Raw genomic sequence first — 27,161 nt, forward strand, 5'->3', positions numbered from 1 at the left:
CCAAATTTTAATATACCTTAGATCCTTTGTGTTTTGCTTGAACTCAGGGCCTGGACACTGTCCCTGAGCTGCTTTTGCCCAAGGCTAGTGCTCTATTCAGCCACAGCCCACTTCAAGCTTTTTTGATAATTTATTGGAAATAAAAATCTCCTGGGCTGGCTCAGAACTGTAATCCTCAGATCAGCCTCCTGAGTGGCCAGGATTATAGGCATGAGCTATAGGCACCTGGCCTCTGTGAGACTTTTATCTCTAATTAGCAACCAAAAAACCCGGAAATAGAGGTGTAGCTCAAGAAATAGAACACAAGACTTGAGGGAAAAAGCTAAGCAACACTATCCAGGCCAAGTTCAAGCTCCAGTACTAGCACACACACACAAAAGACTTCAGGAAGGGGCTAGAAACTTGCCCTTTGCATTTCTACAATTAGCTGAGACCAATTTGGTGTCCCACAAGTTGATTCAATTCAGATGGTAACTAGTGCATTACACAATTCACAATGGTGGGCCATTTTAAGCTTATTTATATTTATACACAGCATTAGAGTTTTATATGTTTTTCTTTTTTGGGGGGGTGGTCCGGTTGTTTTTTTTGGGCCTGGGCCCTGTCCCTCAGCTCTTCAGCTCAAGGCTAGTGCTCTACCACTTGAGCCACAGCGCCACTTCTGGCTTTTTTCTTTTTGCTTATGTGGTGCTGAGGAATCAAACCCAGGGCCTCATGCATGCAAGGCAAGCACTCTACCACTAAGCCACCTTTCCAGCCCCTAGAGCTTTATTTCTGAAGTTTTGTGTTTAAATAATTTTGAGCTCCACTACCCGGAGTTAACAGAGTCACAGGTCAAGAACTCAGCCACCAGTCACTCATCTCCAGGCTCCCTGAAATTCTGTCAAAGTAGCCAGGTGCTGTTGGTTCACATCTAATCCTAGCTACTTAGGAGGCTGAGATCTGAGGATTGTGGTTCGAAGACAACCCAGGCAGAAAAGTTCCTATGAGACTCTTATCTGCAATAAACTACTAAAAAAAGCTGGAAGTGGCACTGTGGCTAAAGTGGTAGAAGACTATCTTTGAGCACAAAGCAGCTCAGAGAGTTCAAGCCCCCAGACCAGTTAAAAAAAAAATCTGAGCCAGGCACTGGTGGCTTACGCCTGTAATCCTAGCTACTCAGGAGGCTGACATCTGAGGATTGTGGTTCAAAGCCAGCCCAGGCAAGAAAAAAAATTTTTTTTGGTCGGTTGTTATGCCTGTACTCTGGCCTTGGGCGCTGTCCCTCTTCAGCTCAAGGCTAGCGCTCTACCACTTGAGCCACAACACTACTTCCGACTTTTTTCTGCTTATGTGGTGCTGAGGAATCGAACCCAGGGCCTCATGTATGCAAGGCAAGCACTCTACCACTGAGCCACCTTCCCAGGCCTACTTGAGACTTTTATTTCCAATAAACCACCAGAAAATCAGAAGTAGTGCTGTGGCTCAAGTGGTAGAGCACTAGCCTTGAGCTGAAGAGCTGAGGGACAATGCCTAGGCCAGAGTTCAAGCTCCACTACCCCCCCCAAAAAAAACTGTCATTACCTAAAATATGTGGGAACTCTGTGACTCCATTCAAGTTCAATAATTCATCAGAATGACATACAGAACTCAGGAGAGTGCCATACACACACTTACGGTTACTACTTTCTTTTTTTGTGGGTTGTAGGGCTTGAACTCCGGGCCTGGGCACTGTCCCTGCACTCTTCAGCTCAAGACAAGCACTCTACCACTTGAGCCACAGCGCCACTTCCAGTTTCCTAGTGGTTTAGTGGAGATAAGAGTCTCACACTTTCCTTCCCAGGCTGGCTTTGAACCGTGATCCTCAGACCTCAGCCTCCTGAGTAGCTAGGATTACAGGTGTGAGCCACGGGTGCCTGGCAGCACTTTCTTAGAAAGTATAACAGGGCAGCAAGGGCTGGAGATCCATGTTCTTGCAGAGGAAGGGTGCACCACCCTCCTGGCACATCCACAGCTTCTCCAGCCAGGAAGCTCTCTGAACCTCTTGTTCAAAGTGTCTACTAACCCCCATGTCTAGAGTCAGGATTGGATAACTCAATGGCCATGTGACTGATATCCCACCCCTCTTCCCTTCCCAGCTGAAAGATAGTTGATTTCTGGGGACCAGTCCCATTCTGATACTGTTTGAAGGCCCAGTTCTGTCTCTCCCCCCACCCCCCTTAGGTTGTGGGCTTGAACTCTGGGCCTGGGCACTGTCCTTCAGCTCTTCAGCTCAAGGTGATAGCTCTACCACTTGAGCTGCAGCGCCACTTCTGGCTTTCAGGTGGTTTATTGGAGATAAGAGTGTCATGGACTTTCCTGCCTGGGCTGGCTTTGAACTGCCATTGTCAGAGCTCAGCCTCCTGAGGAGGATTATAGACGTGAGCTTCATTTTTTTTTTTCTTTTAAATAGAATTTTGTTTTGGGATATCTTTTGTCAGGGTAGCCCAGACCTGGGTCATATTCATGCTTCCTGCCTTAGCTTGGATAATAGGTGTATGCCACCAACCTCCAGCTTTTTCTGTTGAGATGGGGTCTTGAAAGCTTCATGACTGGTTTGACTTCAGAACTTTGATCCTTCTGATCTCGGCCAGGATCACAGCTGAAAGCCACTAGCAGCCAGCACAAGTCACTTTTGTTAGTCTAAAGAAGTTCATTGTGAATAATTAAGCACACTTAAACCACTCAGGAAATTCCAAGTGTTTGATGCTCTGTGCCAGGAATGTGAGATAAAAGACCAGATATTTTCTCTACTAAGACACCCTTCTATAAAATCAGAGGTGTCTGTAATTCTGGCTGAAGCTCAAGAGGTACCCCTATTAAATTCAACTGTGGCTCATGCCGGTAATCCTAGGAGGCTGGGATCCAGAGGATCTCTGAAGTTCATGAGACGCTATCTCCAAAATAGACAGCAAAAAACAGACTTGGAGGTATGGCTCAATTGTGCTCTGCAGGTTCACGGAATCAGTGCCTGTATTCTACAAAAAAACTGAAGCTGCAAAAATGAAATGAATTCCTTAATAGCTGGTGGATGGCTAAGGTTGGCCCAGGTGAGCGGGACCCCAACTTGCTCCAAGATTGAGGAGATCAGGCTCAGTTGTGTTTAGCTAGAAACACTTGGATTGCAGTCTTGTTCTATCCATATAAGGAGCCTCATATAAGTACAGCCTGGGTGTCCTTGAGAGAAATATTCAATAGCTCTGTGCTTCAGTTTCCTTATTTTTTTGTGCATAGTCCCTCCTATGCACAGGGGCTTTTTTCCAAGATTGCCAGTGAATCTTACATAGTTAAGTGCAGCTTATTCTTGGTTTTATTACATGAAAGTGGCGCTCCACCACTTGAGCCACAACTCCACTTCCTGCTTTTGGGTAGAGACAAGAGTCTCACAAGCTTTACTGCCAGGGCTGACTTTAAATCACGAACTTCCGATCTCTGCCTTCTGATCAGGATTATAGGCGAGAGCCACCGGTGCTGGACTAGTTAGGGAACTTTAAGAAAATTTAAATCTCTCAACTTTGGGATCACAATGTTAACTGTGTATTTATAAACCAATTTTAGAATTAACTTCAAGTTGTCTTTAAGTTTATACGCTGTTCCATCGGTTCAGGTACTGATTTAAATCCTTCAATAAGACTATTGTATAACTCTTTAGGGATGTGTTGTTCCCCTCCAAAAAATCCCCCAAATCTCAGGAAGTTGCTTGCTACCTGCGGTGTCAACGGATCTTACTTGCGGCGCGAGACCGCCCCATCCCTATCTGGCCCCTTGGTTCCTTGTTACTACGGGAACTGTGATTGACGTCACTTAGGGCTTTGGTTCCGGACTCAAGGGTCACCAGTGGAGGGAGGGGAAGCAAAGGTCGCTTTGCCCCAAGTACGCATGCGCAGCTCCTGCTCGCTCCTCCCACCCTCCCTCCCGCCTCAAATCTCGTTCCGGCCGAGGCTTTTCCGCCGCGTCTTCTCGCTGGAAGCACCGCGCAACTAGTCCCTGGGGGGAGGAGAGGAGTACAGAATGTGGCGCCAGCCAATCCCAGGCCACTACGGCGCAAACGGTGTTGACTGGCTCCTCAGCTCCAGCCAGTGAGAGGACGCCTCCCTCCTACGTCATAGAGTTGGCCCCGCCCTATCTCCTCCCTTCTGGCCTCCGAGCTCACTCCGCGCTGTAACAAACGAAGTGCGCGCTTCGACACCTCACAGCTCGCCGGACTCCGCCGCCATTTCCTCGCCCGGCCTAACGGTTCGGCCAATCCCAGGGCGCAGCGAGGAAGACTAGCGCTCTGCCAATCGGAGGCCGGCGGCTGCGACCCTCCGCCCCGGCTTGGCCCAATCCAGGCCGCGGCCCCGTCGCCCCCCCCCCCGCCCCCGCGGCGCCCTCTCTCCTCCCTCTTTGTGCGTCTCGCGCCGCCGCCGCCCGCCGCGTGAGAGGACGGGTTCCCCGCGCTCCGCGGCCGCGTAGTCGGGTCCCCTCCCCCCCTGGAAGGTTCGCGAAGGAGAAGCCGCCACAGCGGAAGAGGAGCTGCTGGTGCCGGTCCCCGGGGGCGCCATGGCGACCGGAGCGAACGCCACGCCGCTGGGTAAGCTGGGCCCCCCCGGCCTCCCTCCGCTTCCCGGGCCCAAAGGGGTCTTCGAGCCGGGGCCTGCGCCCGGGGCGGGGCTGCTGGCGCCCGGGCCGCCGCCGCCTCCGCCCGTGGGCTCGATGGGGGCCCTGACCTCGGCCTTCCCCTTCGCGGCGTTGCCGCCGCCGCCGCCGCCACCGCCGCCCCCCCCGCCGCCCCAGCAGCCGCCGCCGCCGCCTCCGCCGCCGTCCCCGGGCACCTCGTACCCGCCACCGCAGCCGTCCCCCGCGCCGCCGCTTTACCAGCGCGTGTCGCCGTCGCAGCCGCCACCCCAGCCGCCGCGTCAGGACCAGCAGCCGGGCCCGGCCGGCGGCGGAGGAGGTGAGTCGGGCCGTGAGAGCGCGAGAGGCGTCGCGCGGACGGGCCCGGCCGGCGGAGGGGCGCGCGGCGGCGGCGACGGCGGCTGCACGCGGCAGGGGCGCTCGCGCGCGCGCTCGTGCTCGTGGGAGGCCCGGGCGGAGGTGCCCCAGGGCGCGCGCGCGGCCTGGTTCCCGAGGCCTCGAGTGCGCACGCGCGCCGCGGGAGGGAGGTGGTGGGAGGAAGGGAGGCGGAGTGCTCTGCGCAGTCGCAGTCTGATACCCTGGCTTGGTGGCGTAACTCTGGAAGACGGGTAGTTCCATCTTGTGCCCCCGACCCCGATGGGGTAGAATTGTCAAATGGGGGATATGGGTGCCGTGTAGGGTGGAAAGGCCTGCTGACATAGCGGAACGATTCCCTTTTTGGTTTTAGAAGAAACAAAGGGGAATACCCAGAATATTTACCTTGGAGAGGCTTTAAAAGGTTTCAGGGAGTAGTTAGGTCCAATCTTTTTTCTCCTCATTGTCTCAAAAGACTTTTAATTCCTGGGAAGTACAAAAAAAAAAGAATTCCTGTGGGAAATACAAGGAAAGGAAATTTAGCTGTTAGTCATTTTGGTTTAAGTTTTTTGTTCTTGAATACACTAATGAAGAAAAGAAACAATTGAGGTTTGCATTGAGTACAGTATAGTGTGTTAGTGCTCTTTTAGACAGGTGACTTGTGGGAAGAGCCAGCAGTTTTCTGATTACTGCTTTGTTATAGCCTGTTCGTGATGTTTCCGTTTTTGTCTTGCTAGACCATTTGATATGTTAATTATATGTATCTCTTTCATACTTTAATTTTGTGGGGGGGAGGGTGGCACAATCCTGGGGCTTGAACTCAGCACTCTTCCACTTGAGCCACAGCACCACTTCCAGCTTTTTCTGTTTACGTCATACTGAGGAATCGAATCCGGGGAGGGCTTCATGCATGCCAGGCAAGCACTCTACCACTAAGCCACAGTCCCATTATTAGTTACCATGTTGGGGGCTTGGGTGTGTGGCTCAATGATGGAGTGCACATGAGCCATATGTGAGGACCTGGGTTGATGGCACTGGTTGATACACTGAGGGGGTGAGAAGGGAAGGAAGTTCTTCCAGAAAAAAAAACTTACATATGTGAAATAATGGTTTTAATACAGAATCAGATACCCCTGTGGCGGCAGAGTGTTTGCATCTTTGGCTTCAGGTTTATCTTCCATTCACTGTTTAACATTAGGTCAAGGTTTTAGTTTTTAGTCTGCCGAAGTTCTGTATGATATGTTAAGGCTGCTGAACTTAGTAGTTAAATGTTTGCTGGTCTGTATTTGTATCTGATGGACTGCCTGCCTTTTAGACTTTCCAAGCAAGAAGCGGAAGCGGAGCCGCTGGAATCAAGACACGATGGAACAGAAGACAGTGATTCCAGGCATGCCCACAGTTATCCCCCCTGGACTTACTCGGGAGCAAGAAAGAGCTTATATAGGTAAATACACGTTCTGTATCTAAGCACTTTTTTAGATTGTTACTGTTAGTATTTTTTCTGAGTTACACATTTGTTAAGAAGTTAGAGGCTTTAGTGTTCTTTGTTGAGTCTACTTATGATCAGGTGTACTTTCATGACTTTGGTGTAACCCTTCAGATTTTGCTTAGTGAGTCCTGCATCAGCAGCTCCTTGTTCTGATCTGTTCCTAACAGCAGTGTTCTCCACAAGTGCCAGGAAGGTAGCAGGACCCACTTAGGAGTAAATAGCCTCTCTAGTCAGCAGCTAAACGTTTTCAGCTGCTGTGCATTGCCAGTTGATGAGGTGAGTGTCATCTGCCTCTCTGGACAGGCCCCAGTGGAGAACACTGCAGATGTGTTGTTTTAAACCAGGTACCTTTTTCACAGCATGACCTTTCACTATAATTTCATATTCCTCCCTTTCCCTAAAATGTGATTTTACTTTTTATAGGTACCAAACAGTTTGAACAAAAAGTGGCTCTGAAAGTGTACTTACAGTTTACCCCTTTTACTATTTTGTTGAATTTAACCTTCCCTTCAGCATCTGGTTTGGGCTTTGCAGAGCTGTCTTAAGATGAAGGCTCTTTGTATTTACTACTAAAGGACTCTACTGGGAAGGACTATACTGCTTGATATGAAATGATGTGTTAGGATAAAAGATCTCGGTTGGGAGATGTCAAGAACTAAAGAGTGGCTATCCAAAATGTAACTTGAATTAACCTAAAAATTATTTCTTTAATGCAAGGTCCCTAATGCAAGGTTATATATATATATATATGTGTGTGTGCAACTGTCTTGAAAAGGTGCACTAGATGAACATTTCCTACTAACCAAATAAACATGTCTTTGGAAGAAATTCGATCTAAGATTACTTCCTCCTATGAGGCTTTGTATGGCCTTTACAAACAAAAAGCTTCAAGGCCAGCAAGGTCTGAATTTGGAGGTTCTTAATTTCCTTTTCTTGGATGGAGGTCAGTCTTGGGACTTGATCTTGGGGCTTGAGTTGGCTGTCCCTGAGCTTTTTTGCTCAAGGCTAGTGCTCTACCACTTGGGCCAAAGCTCTGTTTCCATCTTTTCTTTTTGGTGCTTAATTGGAGATGAGTCCCACTTTACTGCCTAGGCTGGCTTCCTACTGCGATCCTCAGATCTCAGTCTCCAAGGATTACCGGTGTGAGCTACCTGCACCCAACTAATTTCCTGGTTTTTTAATTGCTGGGAATTTTGAGGCATTGAAATTATCTCCTGACTACTGCTACTTTCTCCCTATTCCTGTTTACTTCCATCCAACCCCTTAGGTCTCATCAGATCATTGTTGGAATTTTTTTCTTTTTCTTTTTTTTGTAAGTTATGGGGCTTGAACTCTGGGCGTGAACGCTGTCTCTCAACTCAAGGCTAGCATTCTACCACTTGAGCCACTATGCCACTTCTGGTTTCTGAGTTTTTGGTTTGTTTTTTTTTTTGTTGTTGTTGTTTTGAGATGAGTCTCATGGACTTCCTGCCTGGCTGGCTTTGAATCTGGATCCTCAGATCTCAGCCTCTTGAATAGCTAGGATTACAGGTGTGAGCCACCGGCTCCCAGCTACCATTGTCAGATTTTATAGCCTTGTGGAATGCTAGTATAGTCATCGCCAGAACACGTATGTGAAAAATGGGGAAAATGAAATTTAGAACTCCAATTCTCTTATCATAGAGGTCTATCTAGTAATGCACCGAGTCCTAAGAACTACTTACAGCTTTCATCAAAGTAGATGAATTAAAGCAGAGGCTGTTAGAGATTCTGCCGCAAGGAAAATAGCAACCCTTGATTTAATTTTTGAGCTGTTCGTGTTTAGCCCCCTCCTCCTCAAATGTCAACAACTCTCCTACAAAGTTACTTGATTACAAAGTCAACTTACCTAGCAAGGAATTGGGTATCTTTCTCATCTTCTATTTTCTGTGATACATACTGTCTCATCCAGAATGTCTCCAATGCCTTTTTTTTTGGTCGGTCATGGGGCTTGAACTCTGGGACTGGGTGCTGTCCCTGTGCTCTTCAGCTCAAAGCAAGTGCTCTACCGCCTGAGCCACAGCAGCACTTCTGGTTTTCTAGTGGTTTATTGGAGATAAAAGTCAGAGTTTCCTGCCCAGGCTGGCTTTGAACTGTGATCCTCATATCTCAGCCTCCTGAATAGTTAGGATTACATCTTTTTTCTTTCTTTTTTTCTTTTTGGTCAATTGTGGGACTTGAACTCTGGGCCTGGGCGCTGTCCCTGAGCTCTTCAGCTCAAGGCAAGCGCTCTACCACTTGAACCACAACACCACTTCCGGTTTTCTGGTGGTTAATTGAGATAAGAGTCTCACAAACTTCTGTCTGGGCTGGCTTTTTGAACCTCGATCCTCAGATCTTCGCCTTCTACGTAGCTAGGATTACAGGTGTGAGCCACCTGCGCCCAGCCTCCCAATACCATTATTAATGAACTTTGATTTCTTCAGGGTTTCAGTGTAAAGTTGTCATGTTAAGGTCTTGTGGGACATGCTTAAAATTAGAAGAACATTTAGAGACAGATCTACATCAATTCTGTCTTGGAAATAGCTCAACTTTAGCTCAACCCAGTAAGACTTGTTTTTACTAATGATGCCCATTCAGAGATCTAGGATACTACAAAGGTAAGGAGCAGGAGGTTATTCAGCACATTGAAAATCACTCTGGCTCTGCAGCCCCATTACCTGTTACCTTTCCCTGAAATTTCAGACAATTTCTGTGAAATTTTGACTCTTTTTTAATGTAGCCTCAGGTCAAGGCCTGAAGGTCATACACATTTTTCTTTTTTTTTTCTTTTTTTTCTTTTTCCTGGTTGTGGGCTTGGGTGCTGTCCTTCAGCTCAAGGCTAGCGCTCTACCACTGAGCCACAGTGCCACTTCCGGTTTTCTGAGTAGTTTATTGGAGATAAGAGTCTCATGGACTTACCTGCTCAGGCTGGGCTGGCTTGGAACCGAGATCCTCAGATCTCAGCTTCCTGAGTAGGATTAACGGCGTGAGCCACCAGCTCCTGGCATATACATTTTTCTTGACCCACGTTTTCTATCTTTACATACCTCCTTCTTAAATTAATAGTAGATCTGCAGATAAGCAACTAGCACCTTACGCATACTGGTTTATGAAAAGGTATATGGTTTGTCATTTAATAAAATGTCTACTGAGAGACCTGAATGTACAGGTCTAATGGTACAGAAAGCAAATGCACAGATTTCTATAAGGTGTTGAAATGGTTATTAAATGTCTTGTTTAAGGAGTTTTAACCAGGTCTTCATGAAAACATGTTCAACTGGTATTTTTCCTTGTCCCATTGTTAATTGGGTCTCATTTTGGACTGTTTAGTATTTAATGAAAAGAAAATACTCAGTTTGGTGGGAACCAGGTTATCGGTGATATGATATATGGTGTTGGCTCTGAGTGCCAGTTGTAAGCAATCGTTGATGGGGAGGGAGAGGTGAATCCTTCTAATAATTGTTTTGATGTTAGCCCTAGTGAAGAGTCTTCACTGCTAACCCCTCTTCCAACAAACTGTTTGCTTCCTTAAGTGATAACCATTTTGAAGTGAAAAACACTATAGATGTAAATGGACTCCTGCCAATAGGTGGTTGGGGGTTTTTGCCTCAATGTGTTCACTGATCAGTCGTCCCTTTCAAAGTCTCCGAGTTCTTCATGCTTGTTGTTGAGATTTGAGATGTTTTTTGGTAACATTGTCTTTTTTCCATCCTTTTTTTTTCTTTCCTAACCTGGTTTCTTCCAGTGCAACTGCAGATAGAAGACCTGACTCGTAAACTGCGCACAGGAGACCTGGGCATCCCCCCTAACCCTGAGGACAGGTTGGGAAACAGTTTTAACCAGCTGACAGTAACGCTTTTACCTTTTTTCTCAATACATTTTACTGGTGGCATCATATTGTGTATGAGTTCAATAAAATCCTAGTTAAGATTGGTGCTCTGACCATTTTGGGACTAGGGTTTGATTAGCAGTATACATATGGTCAGCCAACAGTTAGAAAATTGGAATGAAACAAATACTGAGAGAATAAAAAGTTACAGGAAAATGGACAACTGGTTTCTAATTGGTAAGCATGTAGATTTTAACGTTATTTACCACCCTTAAAAGACAGTGAAAGATGACATTAAACCTCTTCAGTACCTGCTTTGGCTGAAAGCTTGAGGGCATAGTTTTTTTCACAGGAACATAATGTAGGGATTAAGAATATTTTTGAATATTACTGAATTTGAGCAGGCCAGAAACACGGATGACTTATTGCTGGAGTCTTCCTGTTCCTGTTTTTGAGATGAGGTTTCTAACCAACTTGCTTCATTGCCAATTAATTTTCAGACTTGGCTGTTGCCCCCGGGGGTTGGTGGGAGGGGCCAGGATAGTCTATAATTTGTTTTGGGAAGGCAAGCAACCAATCCTGTTACTCTATTTTTTAATAGAGGGAATGTGGACCTCAAACAGCTGTGGTACTATCATTACAGTTGAGTTTTTTTTCTCCCTTCTGAGAAATAAAAAGATTGTATGAGGGAGGTGAATTATTGGCTGATCTTTGGACAGCTTTAGTCTAGTCATTTAATAAAAACACACTGCTTTTTCTCACTGGAATATTTTAGTGCATGCAGAATAATTTCTTGGAAAAGTAGTGAGTTTTGGCTTTTCATACCCAATTAATAGCTCATTAAGTCAGGAAGATGATATATTGACTCCCAAGAAGTCACTCAAGCATGCATCTTTCTGCTGTTCTTTGCCAAGAAACAAATTGACTTTTTCCTCCCTACATATTGACTAATTTTACTTACTAAATTTGTTTTTACTTATAGATTTTGGTTGGAAAGTTGTTGAGTTCTATATTTTTTGTTTGAAGATTTTTTTTAGTTTTTTAATTTTTAAAAAATGCACATTGTAGGTTATAGACCACAACTGTTCAGTGCCTTTTTGGCCTTTCTCCCTTTAATAATACGTCCGCAGGTAACCAGGAAATTCTTCCAAAGATTGAGTTTTTAACAAACCTTTGCCTCCTGGATAACTGGGATTAGAGTTTAGTTGATCCATCCAGTGCCTATTCTAGGTGAAGAAGTTTGCCAGTCTAACCTAGATCATTAGCATTTTTTTACCTTTAACTTCCACACTTTGGGAAGAGGTTAAATTGTTGTGATGCCTTTAAAAGGCCAATTTGGTACAACTTGTTTTGGTGATTAGCCAGAGATGCTTAATTCTAGACAAACTTGGGGTGGGCATTAGAAATGTTAAGTATGTTAGAAATAAAACCAGAGCAGAGTTTTTCCTCCCTTGTGTTCAATTTTGAAAGAGGCTCTTGTGCCTGATTGGTTTTGTTTTTGAGCCCAGGTTGGAGGGAAATACATGAGTTTCTTACCTTAATAAGATGGTTTCTTAAGGTGTATTGAAATTAAGCCACTTTATAATGCTCTTTTAATGTTGCTTAACTTAAACAGTTAAAAATGTCTTAATCTGTTGTAGACTTAAATGTATAAGTTGATAGTCTAATGAGCTGGGGATACATTTGGTGTGTTCACTATCACTGGATTGTGCTAACAGTTTATATAAATGCTAGAAACGGAGGTGTCATTTAGCGTCATTAGCCATGAACAAACCTGACCTTTTATTCCATCGTGTGTGTAACGTGGTATGACATGGTTCCCTTTAGGCTGAAGACAGTGGGAGCAGCCGAGTTCAGTCCTTGCTCTCCAACTAGGCAAAGTTCTCTCAACTAAAGCCAAGGGTATAGGAGTCTGGACTACTTTCAGGATGTTTTTTTTTAATAACCTGATCCACATGGTTTTTTCCCTTCTTGCAGCTGCTACTAAATTTCCATACAGAATATCAAGCTTATGGTCCTTTTTGTAATCTCAACTCAGTTCTAGGAGTGTAACTTATCTTTTTTAAATAATTACCGCAAAAAGCTAGCTGTAGTAAACTGACCATTTTATCATTACTATTTTTGTTTTTTTTGTTTTTGTTTTTTTTGCTTATAGCATCAGCATTTTACTACTCAAAAAATGAAAGAAAAATCTGCTTTCTGGAATTGTAAACTGGTGGAGAATGATAGGTTTCCCCTTGCTGTTGGCAGGTTCAGACCCTAGACAACTATTTGACCCAATCTGCATTGGCAGCCTCTTGCAGAAGCTGCTTTAGCACTTTTAACGGTTTTCTCTACCCAGACTCCCCACTTCGAACAGCCAGAAACAGGTTGTCTACCGGGCCTTGGACACAGCCAGCCAGGCCATTGAAGGAAAAGCAGAGACGAAGCCTTGCACCATCTCTCTCCATTGTGGGGGGGGCCAAGTAGCTGCAGTAGCTTGAGTCCCAGCTGCTTTGGGTGAAAGAGCTCGTGTTTACTAAGTGTCAGGGGTGTAAGATGCTCTTCCTGATAGGCATGAGCTCTCCAAGGATTAACAGTTGACCTAAACTTGGGGTGTTTCAATGGTTCATCAGATTGGATTATTGAAATTTTTTTTCAAACCAAAGAAAATTCATATTGTTAAGATTCCAGAGAATGATATTACTGTCCTTGCCATTTACAGCCCAAATACTGTCTTCTAAAGGACAGTTCTCCCCACCCCTGTCACTTTTAGAAGCATCCCTCATTTTTTTTTCCTTTCTCATATACACTGCAGTTCCCCTAATGCTAAGCCAGCTTTCATCTCCCCATTCCACACGATCTTGAATAGCACACGTTATGGTCGGTTCCTCCGAAGAGTATTGTTAGGGTCTGAGAGGCAGAAGGGCTGGGAAGACTTTGTAGTCCATGTGGGAAAGAGGGAAGTTGAGGTGGAGCAGTAATGAGGTCTGTTTCCCACAGGTCCCCTTCCCCTGAACCCATCTACAACAGCGAGGGGAAGAGGCTTAATACTCGAGAGTTCCGCACTCGCAAAAAACTCGAAGAAGAACGGCACAACCTTATTACAGAGATGGTTGCCCTCAATCCTGATTTTAAGCCACCTGCAGATTACAAGTAAGCAGAGGAGTGGGCTAGATAGTCTAGGGACAGCATGCAAGTCATATATGACCTGTTGGGGCAGTTTTGTAAAACTACTCATTTCTTTTTTTGTGCATGCTGGTTTGGGGGTTTGGGACTGGGCACTAGTTTTTAGCTTTTTTACTCAAGGCTTGTGCTGTACCACTGAAGTCACAGTTCCACTTTCAGCTTTTTGGTAGTTGAGAGAAGAATCTTAGATTTGTCTGCTAGGGCTGGCATTGAACCTCGAGCCTCATGGCTTAGCTTCTAAGTAACCTGGATTGTAGGTGTGAGCGACCAGTGCCCAGCAGAGTTTGTACATGTATCACAGATTTGTTCAAGTAGACCTATAGGTTTTAGTTATCTATGTCACTTCCCATAAGTGTGCAGAAGGTGATAATCTTTCTTCTTAGACCTCCAGCAACACGTGTGAGCGATAAAGTAATGATCCCCCAAGATGAATATCCAGAAATCAACTTTGTGGGGCTGCTCATTGGACCTAGGTAAGTAACTAAACTGTAGTATAGAGTTCCTTTAGAATCTGTTAACACCTGCCTTATGAGGGCCACTGTGTTTAGCTCCTTCTTTTGCTAGAAATTCTTGTTGATATTTCCCCATTTACTGCAGAGAAGTGAAATCTTTTTTTGTTTTGGTCGATCATGGGGCTTGAACTCTGGGCTTGGGTGCTGTCCCTGTGCTCTTCAGGTCAAGGCGAGCACTCTACCACTTGAGCCACAGTGCCACTTCTGGTTTTCTAGTGGTTTATTGGAGATGAGTCTCATGGAAAGGCGCGATCCTCAGATCTCAGCCTCCTTAGTAGCTAGGATTACAGGCGTGAGCCGGCGCCCGGCGAAAAGTGAAATCTTAAGATTTGTTGGGGGTAATCTGAAAGTATAGGTTACAAAACTCTTTGTGGAAAATCTTGCTGTTTCTCTATACTTGCAGATTCCCACAAATGCCTACTCAGCCCAGTCTCTGTTCTTTCTGGAGTATGACCTTGTGTTATAGGTATAAATACAGATCTTTCTTGCTTCTTCTGATAGAGGGAATACCCTGAAGAACATTGAGAAAGAGTGCAATGCTAAGATCATGATCCGGGGAAAAGGGTCTGTGAAAGAAGGGAAAGTTGGACGCAAAGATGGCCAGATGTTGCCAGGAGAAGATGAGCCCCTTCATGCCCTAGTTACTGCCAATACAATGGAGAATGTCAAAAAAGCAGTAGAACAGGTGAGTGGTGGGCCCAGAAAGAGCCTCTTACCAGAACTGTAAGTAGTTGTCAAATACTTTAGTAACTGACTGACTGGCTGTTGTGTCTATACTAGATCAGAAACATCCTGAAACAGGGTATTGAGACTCCAGAGGACCAAAATGACCTGCGGAAGATGCAGCTTCGGGAGTTGGCTCGCTTGAATGGCACACTTCGGGAGGACGATAACAGGTAGCGATTGGTGTAGTGGAGGCTTTGTAGGATCGAGTCTATGGGTAGAGGGAATGTCCACATACTCTTGAGTTGATTACTTTTTTCCTTAACAGGATCTTAAGACCCTGGCAGAGCTCAGAGACCCGCAGCATTACTAATACTACAGTGTGTACCAAATGTGGAGGAGCTGGTCATATTGCTTCAGATTGCAAGTTCCAGAGGTGAGAAGCAACCATTCTGGTAGCTTCCTGGCATTCTGTGGTATATAAGACACACATTAACTGTAGTTGTTGGTCTCATGCACCAAAGCGGAGCACACTTAAGAGACCTGTGATGTTATGAGTTATAGTTCAGGAGGATTAGAAAAGCCTTATAGAAGTCTTCTGTTTTATTGACTTGCCTTGACTGGAAGCTTGCGTGTCATTGGTTATATTTTCACTGGGACTCAATATTCATATTCACTACCTTTGCTGCTTTTAAGATTTGTTCAATACCAAGCAGTCAGCTGGGTACTGGTGGCTCATGCTATAATTCTAGATACTCAGGAGGCTGAGACCTGAGGATTGTAGTTCAAGGCCAGCTTGGACAGGAAAGTCCGTAAGACTTCTATTTCCAATTAACCACCTCCAAACAGAAGTATAGCAGTGGCTTAAGTGATAGAGGTTCAGCCTTAAATGAACAGGCTGAGAATGCAAAGCTCTGAGTTCAAGCCCTGATACAACACATACTACTGAGGACAGGATTTGACCAATTAAAAACCTGTGAGAGCTGGTGCTGGCCATTCATGCCTATAATCCTAGCTACTCAGGAGTCTGGGATCTGAGGATCACGGTTCAGAGCCAGCCCCGACAGAAAAGTCCATGAGACTCTTATCTCCAATGAACCACCAGAAAATCAGAAGTGGTCCTGTATGTAGCTCAAGTGGTAGAACACTAGCTTAGAGCAGAAAGGGGCTCAGGGACAGTGCCCAGGCCCTGAGTTTGAGCCTCACAACCAACAGGAAAAAAAGCCTGTTGTAAGGGTTTTGTTAAGGAGAGTATTATAGTTACTTCGATGATGCATTGATTTCCTTTCTCAGGCTGGGAAGGTAGGATTTGATAAACCCGTTGGTCCTAGCCATTTAGAATGTCAGCTGTAGCTGGTAGTTAATGTGATTGAGTCATAGAATTGGGTCACTGACTAGATGGCAACCAGTGAGTGAATTTTTTTTTCTCTCCTTTTTGTGTTCTCCATCCTTTAGGCCTGGTGACCCACAGTCAGCTCAGGATAAAGCAAGGATGGATAAAGAATATTTGTCCCTCATGGCTGAGCTAGGGGAAGCACCTGTTCCTGCATCTGTGGGCTCTACCTCTGGGCCTGCCACCACACCATTAGCAAGTGCACCTCGGCCTGCTGCTCCTGCCAATAACCCACCTCCTCCGGTGAGCCTTAGGACTGGGTCTCTTGGTCTAGCTTGCCCATGCTCTTCTACAGAGACTGGGAGCTATGGCCAAGGGTTTTGGGTAGAGTGATGGACATGGCTGGCAACACTGTTCTTCTGGAATGTCTGGCCGGTGTAGGTACCTCTCATTTTGGGAGTCCTCATCCTTGTGTTTTGGTCCTGTGACATAGCCAGAAGAACAGTGTTGCCACCAGGGGGAGCAGGCCAGGAACGTGAGTGGGAAATGCTCTCACCTAGTCTCTCATGTCCACCACCCAGAGCCGCCCACCCTGGATGAATTCTGGACCTTCAGAGAGTCGGCCCTACCATGGCATGCATGGAGGTGGTCCTGGTGGGCCTGGAGGTGGCCCCCACAGCTTCCCACATCCATTGCCCAGCCTGACAGGTGGGCATGGTGGACATCCCATGCAGCACACTCCAAATGGACCCCCACCTCCTTGGATGCAGCCACCACCACCTCCGATGAACCAGGGCCCCCACCCACCTGGGCACCATGGCCCTCCTCCAATGGGTAAGTAAGTGTCAGACCAGAAACCTTGGGGCTTTGGTACAGGTGACTTGAGCTAGAAGCAGTGCTAGTGGGGGGTGGTAGTTTTTGCCAGGCCTGTTGGCTTTGCAGAGGAAGCAGGATTGTTGGGCTCAGGGAATACTTTTTGTGTGGGTGGGCTCAGAGGCAGGGCTTTCATAAGGGCAGTGACTCAAGCTATGTGAGGAAGCTGTTGGGGAATATATTCCATGGCCAGTTCAAATGTCCTGCTAAGTCCCTGCTCTTTCCTTCCATCAAGATCAGTACCTGGGAAGTACGCCTGTGGGCTCTGGGGTCTATCGCCTGCATCAAGGAAAAGGTAACCTTGTCAGCTTGCTTTGAGTCTCCACTGAGGCCCGGGAGTTGAATGTGAACAGGGGTTCTGGCTCAGGTCTGGTTCTCTGAGGTTTCACCTGTATTCCACCTCCCTTGCAGGTATGATGCCCCCGCCGCCTATGGGCATGATGCCACCGCCGCCGCCGCCTCCCAGTGGGCAGCCCCCGCCCCCTCCCTCTGGTCCTCTTCCCCCATGGCAGCAGCAGCAGCAGCAGCCTCCGCCACCCCCTCCGCCCAGCAGCAGTATGGCTTCCAGTACCCCCTTGCCATGGCAGCAAAGTGAGTGGAATATTTTGGGCTTATGGGGGTGGGTGGTATGGGGCTTAGGTCTGAGAGGCAGAAGACTCACGGGCAGGAGACACCTTGGCATGTCTTGGTGGGGGTTGGAAGTGGGGCCATCCAGCCCAAGGGGGGATATCTTGGGGAAGAGAGCTGATGTTTGGTGTGGTTGTGACTGGGAGAGATTCGTGGGGACTGGAGGGGAGCCTGCTATTGCAGGTAGGGCGCCAGAAGTCCAGGCTCTCACCAGCTAAGTGAGCTGCTGGCTGGCTAGACCTTGTGTGCAGGGTCATAATGGGATGGTGCATGCATGCTCTGGAGGGGGCTGTGATTGGGCTAGAGCGACTGCAGAGATGGGGGCAGTGGGGAGAGAGCAGTGGCCTTGGTGTTGAATGTGCCGTTCGGTGGTGGCGGTGGCGGCTGGGCGGAGGGATGTCAGAGCCGGTTCTTGTGTCTGGTATTTTACCTTCAGCTCCTCCAGGGGCATTGGTGACAAAGGGCTTACTTTGTTAAGCCCAGAGACCTTGAGGCTGACCCCCAGGGTAGTCCTGCCCACCCCTCCACTCCCCATCACCAGGACAGCCCCAGCCCGCCCGCCCCCCACCACCGTACCGCATGCCAAGCAAGGAGCAGGCGCCCCTCATCCCCCATTCCAAGGCAGCAGCCGCAGAGAGCCGCGGTGTGCCCCCCGCGCGTGTGACCTTGGGCTTCTTTACCACCCCAGATACGACGACTACCACCACGAGCGCTGGCACAGGGTCCATCCCGCCATGGCAACAGCAGCAGGCGGCTGCCGCAGCTTCTCCAGGAGCCCCTCAGATGCAAGGCAACCCCACTATGGTGCCCCTGCCCCCAGGGGTCCAGCCGCCTCTGCCGCCCGGGGCCCCTCCCCCTCCGCCGCCTCCACCACCTGGTTCCGCCGGCATGATGTATGCCCCGCCCCCCCCTCCTCCGCCTCCCATGGACCCTTCTAATTTTGTCACCATGATGGGCATGGGGGTGGCGGGCATGCCACCCTTTGGGATGCCTCCAGCTCCCCCACCGCCTCCACCACAGAACTAGACTTGGTTTTTTAAGAAAATATATATTATATAGAGAGAGAACTGGTCTCATTTAAACACGCCGAACCTCACCATATGGAGCCAGACATTGGGACGCACGCATGTGATTGTGTGCACGCATGTGTGTGTGTGCACTCACTGGGCTGGGCCAAGCGACTGAGGACTCGCTTGGGAATGCGCAGGCAGTAGTAGGGGCGCCAGCTTGGGCTCTTCTGGCGCCCCGTAGCATCGAGTGTCTTCTTTGTCTTTCTCTCCTCACCCAACTCCCTTTGCCTCTCCCCAAACCGGGCCACCAGGATCCCTCCCCGCAGCGGCGATGGCCCGAGCCATGAGAGTGAGGACTTTCCGCGCCCATTGGTGACCCTTCCAGGCAGACAGCCTCAGCAGCGCCCCTGGTGGACAGGATGGTTCGGCAAAGCAGCCTGAGTTATTTTTGTGGACGGAATCGGAACACGCTGGCTCCATATCGTGATATTTTTATTAATTTTTTCTTTTTCCTATTTTTTTCTTTGTTACTTTCTTATCGCTTCCTTTCTTCAGACTCCGTCCAAGGAGATGCTCTCCCCGGTCTTCTGCTGCAATTAGATCCTTTCCCTTGTCTCCGTTCCTCCATCCCTTGCTAAGGAAAGGGGAGCAAATGGTTCTAGGCACAGGCTTTGACCATTACTGTCAGGCTGGGGGAGGGGGTGTCCTTTGGTTAAGTTTTTCAAGGTGCCATAGCCACCCCCAGAGATGTTTTGTCTTTTTTTAAGTGTGCAATTTGTTGCCACAGTTGTCAAGTCTTGTGAAATGTGAAGTTGCTGAGGGTGGGTTAATCTCCAGGCCCAGGATCCACATCACTCTGCACTCCTGCCAGCAGTAGGTGGCTCAGCACAAGCTTCTGGCTGGCCAGTGGGCCTGCCCTGCCGGCCTGCATGGAGTCCTTTCTCTGCTCCTGACCACCTAAGCTGCCTCAGGCCATTTGTTCCTCTCCTTCCTGGAAAGCTTTTTCTGTTTTATTTTTATCCCAAATGTCTGAATGTTTTGCAGTGTCTAGGGGTTTGAGCCCCTTGTTCTTTGTTCTGCTTCTTTTGCCCCCTTCCCTCTTCATGGAGTGATTATGTTGACAATGTGTAGCGCACGTTCTCTTCACTGGTTTATCTACAGAAATTTCTCTGGGCTTTTTTTCGGTGTTTGATTCAATCAACACTGCGCTAACGGGGGGGATGTTCCATTGAATAAAAGAGCAGTGTGGTTTTCTGGGTCTGTTTATTTTCTTTTAAAAAGAGAAGATGCTGCTATCACGTTGTAGCAGCACCAAAGTCACCTTACCTTGTGTTCTAGCACCTGGCCCCAGCTTCTCTTTTTCTTGGAGTGAAGCCACAGGACATGAACTGAGGAAACCTTCCACTCACCTGCCTCCTCCTATGTGGCTGGGTTGGTGGGAACGGTGTGTGAGTGGCTCTGCTCTCTCCCCTTCCCCTTCACAAAGCTGATAACTAGCCTTACCCCTCCTGGCCACCCATATCTCCCTGGAGTCTTGTCTTCTAGAAGGCCTTTTCCTAGGGTTTGAATCTCTACATTTGATGGGCTCCAATTGTGATATGCTTGTGAGCTGCCACCTGATTAAGGCCTTGGGCCTGGGGAGGCATCAACACTAAAGGTCACACCAACTAATCTTGCCTGTCAGGCACAGAGCAGCTAAAATTAAAACCGCCAAGTGTCTTTTTCTTTCTCTGCTGGTGGCTTGCATCATGCCAGCACTGCAGGTCTTTGGGAAGAGTGACAAAATAAAAGTGCCCCTCACACTTGGGAGGCGCCTCTTACAAAGGGGGCCTTGGGCTATCTAAACAGATTCAGTGTTTCATTGTGGCAACAGGAAAACACATGGTAATCTCAGGTTCTGTGTCAGCTCTGGTGTTCTGGGGTTGAGAAGAGCTGTCTTAAGACACTTAACTGAGGGCTGCAGGGCTTGAGGAACCCAGAGAAGCAGGCACGTTCCTTCCCTAACCAGGTCCTCAACTGGGGAGGGGAGGAGTATATGTACATTTTTCCCACTTTGTCCTTAACTGACTTGGAACTAGGGCCTTGCTGCCCTCTTTGACCTTGGCTTTACCTCATCGCTTCCCCCACAAGCTTGGTTTCCCTGGTGGGCTCATTGGGCGGTTAATTAGCTCTTTGAAGCTCTAGAAGCAGCAAAGTGGCGCTATGTGGGTTTTAGAAATAAAATCAATAAATGACTTAACCACAGCCCAGCTGTCTCTGACTCCCCTGGGTCCAGCTTGCTTGTGCTCCCTCCCTTTCTACTCCCTGCAGTTTCTGTTAAGATTTTGGAGAGTGTTAAAACCGTGGCAGAGAAGGTAGAATGGAAGTTCTGAAATAGCTGTGCACACTTAGCTACAGCAAATGTAGTAGCAGTATGAGGAGCTAGGAAACACCCATGCCCCCTGAAAACCCTCATTCCCATTGTGACAGGGCTGTCTGCCCCGGTCCCATTTCTGCTGCTACAGCAGTGTCCCCACACCCATCAAAGCTTGGTGAGGGGCATGCCAGGTGGGAAAGGAAAGGTCAGCATGAGAGCTGTGTTACTTAGACCCAGCCAAGTGCTCTGTAGAAACCCAAGATTGGTCCCAACAGAGAGGCCAAGGTTTCTGGTTAGAAACTTAGTCAGACATAAACAACCTTAAGTTAGTTCAGGCAAGGAACTGTCCCTTGAAGGTTCTTGGAGATATGAAAATTGATGCCAGGCTGGGGCATGTAGAGTGAAAGCCTGTATAATGGTGTCGTCCTAGGGTAGAGAGCCTGGAGACAGCCGAAGGGAAGGCTGCTGACGACAGGACAGACGACCCACAGGAAAGCCGCTTGGGGACATTAGAACTGTGTATGCAGTTGGATAGAGGTGCTTTCCTGTCAGGAAGTTACAAGATGGGGTTTTGATGGCCTGCTCTATGTAGATCCTATCCCAAATGGCTAGGCTGAGGATGTCATTCAATTGGTACGTAGCCTGTCTAGAAACCTTAGGGGGCCCTAAGTTCAGACTGTAGTACTCTGCACCACCACTCCCCAAAAAATGTATACAATTAGAACGTGCTTAGGTTAGTTCAGCTAGTCCCTGGACTAGAGGATAGGATGAACTTTGGTTCCTGTCCATAGCGAGATTAAGTCTCCTAAGATGGTGATGTCTCCTAATAGTGCTAACAGATTCTGTAATAGCCTTGCATGCAAGGTTAGGATGTGAAGTTGATAACCCTGGTAGTATGCAGTGGCTTGTCCAGTGATGACTGATAAGAAATCTAAGCTGTTCCCACAGCAACCCTGCAGGGGACAAGGCAGGCCAGGGACTATGTCAGATGAGGACCACGCTAGAAGGTACACGTTGCAGGATGATGTGTTGCAAGCTGGAGATGGAGGTATGATGGTAGAAGACACCAGAGAGCTCCTCTCCCCCCTTCACCCCCCCCCCCCCCCGTTCCTGTCGTGGAGCCTGAACTCTGGGCCTGGGCACTGTCCCTCAGCTCTTCAGCTTAAGGCTAGCGCTCCTAACACTTGCCACAGCACCACTTCCGGCTTTTCCTGTTTATGTGGTGCTGAGGAATTGTCCTTTATACATTATTTCAAAAATCAATGGCAAGGCTGGGAAGGTGGCTCAGTGGTAGAGTGCTTGGCTCAAGTGATAGAGCGGTAACCTTGAGCTGAAGAGCTGAGGGACAGTGCCCAAGCCCCAGGACCGACAGAAAAAAAAAAGTGGATACAGAGGTAGGGAAGCTTGGTGGTAGGGTGCTTATTTAGTGTATATTACACCCTGGGTTCTGCCACTAGCACCTCAAAAGTGGAAGTAGAAAAAGTTATGCATAGTATGTATGCACTGTGTGCGTGTAGTATATTTCAGGAGTTTCTTGCTGTCCTCTCTACTTGGAGTCCTGGCATCATGGAGCAGGGCAGTAAGCCTGGGGTAGGCTAGAACGGCTTGCAGGTTGGGGGCTCCAGGGCTGGGTCTGGTGTAGCTTTGAAAGCTTCAGAAACAATTTGGCCTTCCCAGAACCAGGCTATCTAGCAGCTGTCCAGCCTTTGCGGAGCTACCTTGACCTTCAGAACAGTATAGCCAGTTCTTCTCCTCAATGGGCAGCCTGCTACCCTGTAGGTTCAGTCAGTCTTTGAAATAGCCCACTGACGTGGGCTCTGCTCAAAAAAAATAAGAACCAGTCGGCCCCTTCAAGATTAGGAGGCAGTAACTGATTGAGGCAGGGCTTTGTAGTCTCATTCAAGAGTAAATTTGAAATGGTGCTGGTGACTCAGGCCTGTAATCCTAGCTACTTACTCAGGAGGCTGAGATCTGAGGATCATGGTTCAAAGCCAGCCTGGGCAGGAAACTGAGACATTTATCTCCAGTAAACCACCAGAAAACCAGAAGAGGTGCTCAAGTGGTCGAGCACTCGCCTTGAGCCGAAGAACTGAGGGACAGCTCCCAGTCCTAGAGTTCAAGTCCCACGACCAATAAAAATAAATTTGATAAAAAGGAGTCCAAGGCACTCCCGGGCGCTGGTGGCTCACGCCTGTAATCCTAGCTACTCAGGAGGCTGAGATCTGAGGATCGCGGTTCAAAGCCAGCCCGGGCAAGAAAGACCGTGAGACTCCTATCTCCAATAAACCACCAGAAAACCGGAAGTGGCGCTGTAGCTCAAGTGGTAGAGCGCTCGCCTTGAGCTGAAGAGCTGAGGGACAACGCCCAGGCCCAGAGTTCAAGCCCCACGACCTACAAAAAAAAAAAAAAAAGGAGGAGTCCAAGGCATAGAAAGGCAAAACATCCAGCTTAATGCTACAGAGTCAAGCAGTGTCAGTGAATGGGGACAGCCAAAACATAGAAGGGGCTGGGCATGGGTGACACACCTGTAATCATAGCTACTCAGGAGGCTGAGATCAAAGCTAGCCTGCACAGGAAAATCCATGAAATTTACCTCCAATAAACTACCAGAAAACCAGAAATGGCACTGTGGCTCAAGTGATAGAGTGCTCATCTTGAGCTGAATAATTCAAGGACAGGTGCCCAGGCCGAGTTCAAGCCCCATGACTAACCCCAAAAACGAAAGCATAGAAGGGCCGTGAAGCTAGCAGTCCCCATCCACAATGGGTAGGAAGGCAACAGGCCTCTGTTTTATAAGGGAGGGCCAGGCGCAAGCCCTGGACCTGTTGAGTTTCTGCCGGAAGGGAGGAAAAAGGCCTTCAGTCACTCACTTAGCACAACAGTGCACTATAGGGAGATCTGAGTGTTATTACCTGGCTTTTTTTTTTTTATTAAGTTTTAGCAAGGATTTAATTTAGGGTAAAGTAGAAATGGGGGGCAGGGGATGGGGAAAGCTGGTCAGGCTGAGATCAAAGCCAGCCATGGCCGTAAATTCCATGAGACCCTTATCGCCAATTAATCACAGAAAAAGCTTTAAAGTGGAGCTGTGGCTCAAGTGTAGAGTGCTAAACCTTGAGCACAAAAGCTCAGGAACAGGGGCCAAGCCCAGAGTTCAAGCCCCAGGACTAGCCATGGGGGAAAAAAAAAACATTGCCTCTCATGTGGGAGATCTATAGCCTTTATGGGGTGCACACTCTGTGTGTGTGTATGCGTGCGTGCCAGAGCCTTATGGTTGCTAGGTTTGCTTGCTCAGCTGGCACTCTACCATTTGAACTACGCATCCAGCCCAGGTTTTTGCTGTCTAGGAGAGAGCATCTCATGGACTTTTCTGCCTGGGCTGGCTTTGAATGATTCTCAGATCACAGGCATGAGTCCAGCTTATAGGGTTTTGTTTTTGTAAGTAGTAGGGCTTGAACTCAGAGCCTGGGGACTGTCCCTAAGCTTTTTGCTCAAGACTAGTTCTCATAACACTGAGCCACAGCTCCACTTCCATAGCTTATAGCTCTTTTGTTTTAATACTGAGGCTTGAACTCAGGGCCTCATGCTTTTCAGTGGAGTTTTTGCTCAAGGCTGGAGCTCTTCCACTTGAGTCACACTTCTACTTGGCTGTCTTGTTTTTTTGCTGGATAATTGGAGGTAAGAGTCTCACTCAGGCTGGTCATGATCCTCAAATCTCAACTTCCTCAGGATTACAGGTATGAACCCCAACACCTATATATATATTTTTTTTTTAATTTTTTTTTTTTTTTTTTTTGTCAGTTGTGGGGCTTGAACTCTGGGCCTGGGCACTGTTCCTCAGCTCTTCAGCTGTAGACTAGCGCTCTACCACTTGAGCTTCAGCCCCCATTTCCAGCTTTTTCTGCTTATGTGGTACTGAGGAATCGAACCAAGGGCCTCATGCATGCAAGGCAAGCACTCTACCACTGAGCCACCTTTCCAGCCCCTATGAGAGGTTTTATTGAGATACTCCATACATGTATATGACATTTTTTTGGGGGGGGGGTCCATTTGTGGGGCCTGAACTCTGGGCCTGGGTGCTGTCCCTCAGCTCTCTACCACTTGAGCCACAGCGCCACTTCCGGCTTTTTTCTTTTTGTTTATGTGGTGCTGAGGAATCAAACCCAGGGCCTCATGCATGCAAGGCAAGGGCTCTACCACTAAGCCACCTTCCCAGCCCCCATGACATTCTTTAATCACATTCAACCCCTCTGTTACTCTCAGAGCTCATTCCCATCCCCCAGGAATGGTATTTTGAGAGGATGGATAATGCTTCAGTTTCTCCCACCCTATACACCTACAGGACTACAGTACCCAGAGGGCCCTGCTCCAGGCTGGAACCTCAGCCAAAAGCTTGGCTGTAATCTGACCCATCCTGGAAAAGGTCACTTCAGAGCTCCTTGAAGGACAGCAACAGGGGGTACTCAGAGCCACTTAGCTTGGGTGAGGGTGGGGCCAGAGAAATGGGAGTGCCTCAAGGGACCTCCACCTATACTATTCCCTGGAGCCCAGAGTCCTAGATCAGGACATCTGCCCAGCATTCTCTTGCACTAGGCTGCACTTCAGGACACACTTTTAGCTCCTGCTTCTCATCACACACAACACACACACACACCCCATACATACCACACACACCGAGCCTCCCCACAAGAGTACAACTACCAACCCAGTGAGGGCCACAGTAACCAACCTACTGAGGTTTGTGCGTAACTAGCAATCCTAGCCAGGAGCCAGTGGCACAATGCCTGCAATGCCACAGCTAGTCAGGAGACTGAGCTCTGAGGATCTCAGGCAGGAGAGTCCCTGAGATTCTTCTCTCCAATTAATCACTAGAACACCAGAAATGGCTCTGTGGCTCAAAGTGGTAGAGTGAAAGAGCTTAGGGACAGTGCCCAGGCCTGGCGTTTAAGCCCCACAACCACCAAAAACAACTCCCTCCCCCCCCAATCCTACTGCTTCAAGAAGAGGAGGATGGGGGGGAGGGATGGGAAGGGGAAACAAAGGAGGAGGCTACAATGCTTGATAAGAAATGTACTCATGGGGCTGGGAAGGTGGCTCAGTGATAGAGCGCTTGCCTTGTATGCATGAGGCCCTGGGTTCGATTCCCCAGCACCACATAAGCAAAAAGAAAAAAAAAAGCTGGAAATGGCTCTGTGGCTCAAGTGGTAGAGTGCTAGCCTTAAGCTGAAGAGCTCAGGGACAGCACCCAGGCCCAGAGTTCAGGCCTCATGACCAGACCCAAAAAAAAAAAAAAAAAAAAAAAGTACTCATTATCTTGCTCATATAATTGTAACCCCTCTGTACAGTATTTTCACAATAAAAATAAATAATAATAATAAAAAGGAGGATGTGTGAATTCTGAAACCTGGCCCACATGACACCCATTGGTCTCTCAGACCTGATGCAGGGTCCACAGTTCAGTCCCATTTTTTTTTTTTTTTTGGTCCTGGGCTTGAACTTTGAGCTTGGGCGCTATCCCTCAGCTCTTCAGCTCAATGCTAGTGCTCTACCGCTTGAGCCACAGTGCCACTTCTGGTTTTCGAGTGGTTTATTGGATATGAGTCTTATGGACTTTCCTGCCTGGGCTGGCTTTGAACCGTGATCCTCAGGTCTCAGCCTCCTGAGTAGCTAGGATTACAGGCATGAGCCACCGGCGCCTGGCGGTCCCACCTCTTTTTTTTTATTTTTTTTATTTTTTGGGGGTCCAGTCGTGGGGCCTGACCTCTGGGCCTGGGTGCTGTCCCTCAGCTCTTCAGCTCAAGGCTAGCACTCTACCACTTGAGCCACAGCACCACTTCTGGCTTTTTTCTTTTTGCTTATGTGGTGCTGAGGAATAGAACCCAGGGCCTCATGCATGCAAGGCAAGCACTCTACCACACTAGCCACCTTCCCAGCCCCCCCACCTCTTATCTGTACACTAAGAGAAGGACCCAGATTTGGGAAGCACCTTAGACAAAGAAAGACACAGCTAGCAGGCTCCAGTCAGGCTTTGGGCCTTTCAGCTCAGAGTTCTGCCTGTAGTAGCTTTCCTGTCTCCAACCCTACAGAGAGGAGACTGGAGAAGTGGGTCAGCACAGGCTGCTAACCAGCCAGGCTGGGCTTGGCCCTTTCCTTGTAGAGCTTGCCCCTCCTCCTTCCCTCTTCTCTCCTCCTCTTGCCCCCAAAATAGCTCCCTGATCCTGCTGGCCAGGACCCTCCCATGGAGGAGGTAGGGGGTGATGAGGTTGGGGGAGAGGCGGGGCATGCTGCCCAGAGCCAGGCTTTAAATCCCATCCC

General features: G+C 48.1%; 1 protein-coding gene across 12 annotated transcripts; it reads left to right on the forward strand.

The window, feature by feature from the left end:
* Positions 1–4,163: 4,163 nt before the first annotated feature.
* On the forward strand, positions 4,164–19,743 carry LOC138806821 (splicing factor 1-like). 12 transcript variants are annotated; one of them, XM_069992178.1, is made up of 14 exons: positions 4,165–4,954; positions 6,305–6,433; positions 10,224–10,299; positions 13,290–13,442; positions 13,859–13,948; positions 14,489–14,672; positions 14,768–14,883; positions 14,979–15,086; positions 16,106–16,286; positions 16,544–16,817; positions 17,092–17,151; positions 17,268–17,447; positions 18,172–18,376; positions 18,805–19,743. In XM_069992178.1, the coding sequence occupies exons 1-14, from the start codon at positions 4,561–4,563 to the stop codon at positions 18,932–18,934; spliced, it is 2,280 nt and encodes a 759-aa protein (XP_069848279.1). In that variant the 5' UTR covers positions 4,165–4,560; the 3' UTR covers positions 18,935–19,743. The 12 variants fall into 12 exon arrangements, with proteins under 12 accessions (XP_069848278.1, XP_069848279.1, XP_069848280.1 ...); XM_069992182.1 differs by having other exon boundaries at positions 4,166–4,591; XM_069992177.1 differs by lacking the exon at positions 18,805–19,743 and having other exon boundaries at positions 4,164–4,954; positions 18,172–18,550.
* The last annotated feature ends 7,418 nt before the right edge of the window (positions 19,744–27,161 follow it).

The sequence above is a fragment of the Dipodomys merriami genome, unplaced genomic scaffold (assembly GCF_024711535.1).
Source record: "Dipodomys merriami isolate MVZ:Mamm:240054 unplaced genomic scaffold, mDipMer1.0.p SCAF_409, whole genome shotgun sequence".
NCBI classification, from domain to species: domain Eukaryota; kingdom Metazoa; phylum Chordata; class Mammalia; order Rodentia; family Heteromyidae; genus Dipodomys; species Dipodomys merriami.